We start from the raw sequence: 2,277 nt of genomic DNA on the forward strand, positions 1-2,277 counted from the left end.
TCAGAACAACATCCCCCACTCCCCAGCTATCTCCCATCAGATTGGCACACCGTGTTTCTCGTCTGCCTTTTCCTGTGTATAGATGGAGATAGATTGGGATCGGTCCTATTGATGTGTGTAGATTGTGATGGTGGTTTATTGATTGGTGTCCTTATTGCTATGCAGAGAGGAACATGAGGATGATTCAGATCCAGGACAATATCTCTGAACAGAAGAACCTGAAAGACAAGCTGGAGAGTGAGCAGGAGAAACTGCACGTCGACTACAACAAGGTTAGTGGTGGTGGAAAACACACACTGTTAGAAGAACCTGAAGAAGCTGCTTGTCGACTACAACTAGTTTAGTAGTGGTGTTGGAGCTAGGAACACAAGCATTTCGCTACATCCGCAATAACATCTGCTAAATATGTGTATGYGACCAATAAAATTAGATTTGATTTGGTACAGGCCGTAAAGTCACCTAATAAAATGCTTGCTTGACTTCTCTGTGGTAGTAGACACGGCCAGGGAGATAGTGGACAAAATGTTAATCCGCACTGTTATCAACCAGTCACTAGGGGTTTACCAGTGATTCTCCAGTAGCGTTGCTCTGAGTCCTCACACTGAAGCTGTGCTATGTCTTTGTACTGCATGGCCTCTAGTCTTCAGAAACACACACAGTGTGTCATTCATAAACCGCATCGCTTTGCTCTACAATACATTAACCACCGTTTTACTATGTACCATGAAAAATACCATTTTAAGAGCCCTGTTGTTCTTCCTCCGTCTAGCTCTCTCCATCTCTCATCTCTCGCTCTATTCATCTCTTTCTCCCTCCATCTCTGTGGCCCTTGCCGTTTCGCTCGCTCTCTCTCTATCTCCTTTCATCTATCCTTCGCCATGTGACTTGGGTGTGGCGGCGCAGGGCAGCTTCGCTCCATCAGGCCCAATGAAGAAGGGAATAAAACAGCAGCGTTAAAGTCAGAAGAGTTAATGTAGCGTTGAGTCTTTCTGCCACGTGTATTAAGCCTTATTAATGGAGTGTGTGTTGCTAATTGCACCGCTCGACATGCTTTTACACGGAGAGAGGGAGCGAGAGATGCATAGAAAGAGAGAAAGAGAGAAGGAGAGAGAAGCAGCCCCGGCCTTGGAGACGGTGAGAGAGTTGGAGAAAGACGGAGAGGGGGATCGAGCGAGAAGGATCGTTAAGATTAGAAGTCTAGCTACAGATACGGCTATAAAGCCCCTGACAGGGTGAGTGCGCAGGGTGGGTTTTGAGTGCGCCCGGGTGGGTTTTTGAAGTGGCGCGGGGTGGGTTTTTTGAGTGCGCGGTCTGGCCTGGGGTTGTTGAGTGCGCCGGGTGGGTAGTCGGAGACAGGAGTAGACCTATAATCTCTGGAGATAATATGAAGTCTCTCGTTCCTCTCCGCCTACATAATCTGTCGTCTCTCTCTCTCATCCTAGACCTCATAACCTGTCTTCTCGCTCACTTCTCATGTCTCTCCTTCTCATCTCCCCCTTAGACGTATGATCCTGTCTTTCTCTTCTTCGCTCTGGTCCTCCTACGTTACACCCTGTTCCTCTCTCGCTCTCCCACTATGTAACGCTGTCTCTCTCTCTTCTTCCCCACTTACGTTCAACTCTGTTCTCCTCCTCTCTGGTTCCCCTCCGTTCTCTCCTCTCGTCTCTCTCTCCCTCTGGTTGCTCTGCTCCCACTACGTAACCCTGTCTCTCTCTTCTTCTCTCTTCTCCCCCCTACGTAACTGTTTCTCTCTCCGCTCCCTTACGTATCTCGCTTCTCGCTCTTCTCTCCTCCTACGTAACCTGCTCTCTCTCTTCCACTACGTAATGTCTCTCTCTCTCCCCTATCGTAATACCTCCTCTCTCTCTTCGCCTTACGTAACCTGTCTCTCTCCTCCCCCCCTACGTTAACCTGTCTCTCTCTCCCCCTACCGTAACCTGTCTCTCTCGTACCCCGATGTAAGCCTGTTTCTTCTCCCTCTACGCTACAATGTTTCTCTCCCCGCCCTACGAACCTGTTTCTCTCCCTCTATCGTAAGTGCCCTGCTCTTTCTCTCCCCCTTCTATCGTAACCTCTTTCTTCTTCCCTCTACGTAACCTGTCTCTCTCTCTCTCTCTCCCCTTACGTACCCCTGTCTCTCTCGTCTTCTCTCCGCTCACACGTAACTCTGTCTCTCTCTCTCTGCTCTGCCCTTACGTTTTAACCTGTCTCCTTCTCTCCTCTCTCCCCTCTTACGTTAACCTTCTGATCCTCTTTCTCTCCTCTCCCCTTACGTAA

At 49.1% G+C, this 2,277-nt stretch overlaps 1 protein-coding gene across 1 annotated transcript in view; it reads left to right on the forward strand.

The window, feature by feature from the left end:
* The window catches only part of LOC111954807 (PHD finger protein 14), a 139,105-nt gene that overhangs the window by 35,711 nt on the left and 101,117 nt on the right, over window positions 1-2,277 (forward strand). The window contains exon 12 of the mRNA XM_023974716.2: window positions 166-298. Coding sequence (XP_023830484.1) covers window positions 166-298 — 133 coding nt within the window. The remainder of the gene's footprint in view (window positions 1-165; window positions 299-2,277) is intronic.

Source organism: Salvelinus sp. IW2-2015, linkage group LG30 (assembly GCF_002910315.2).
Source record: "Salvelinus sp. IW2-2015 linkage group LG30, ASM291031v2, whole genome shotgun sequence".
Lineage (NCBI taxonomy): Eukaryota > Metazoa > Chordata > Actinopteri > Salmoniformes > Salmonidae > Salvelinus > Salvelinus sp. IW2-2015.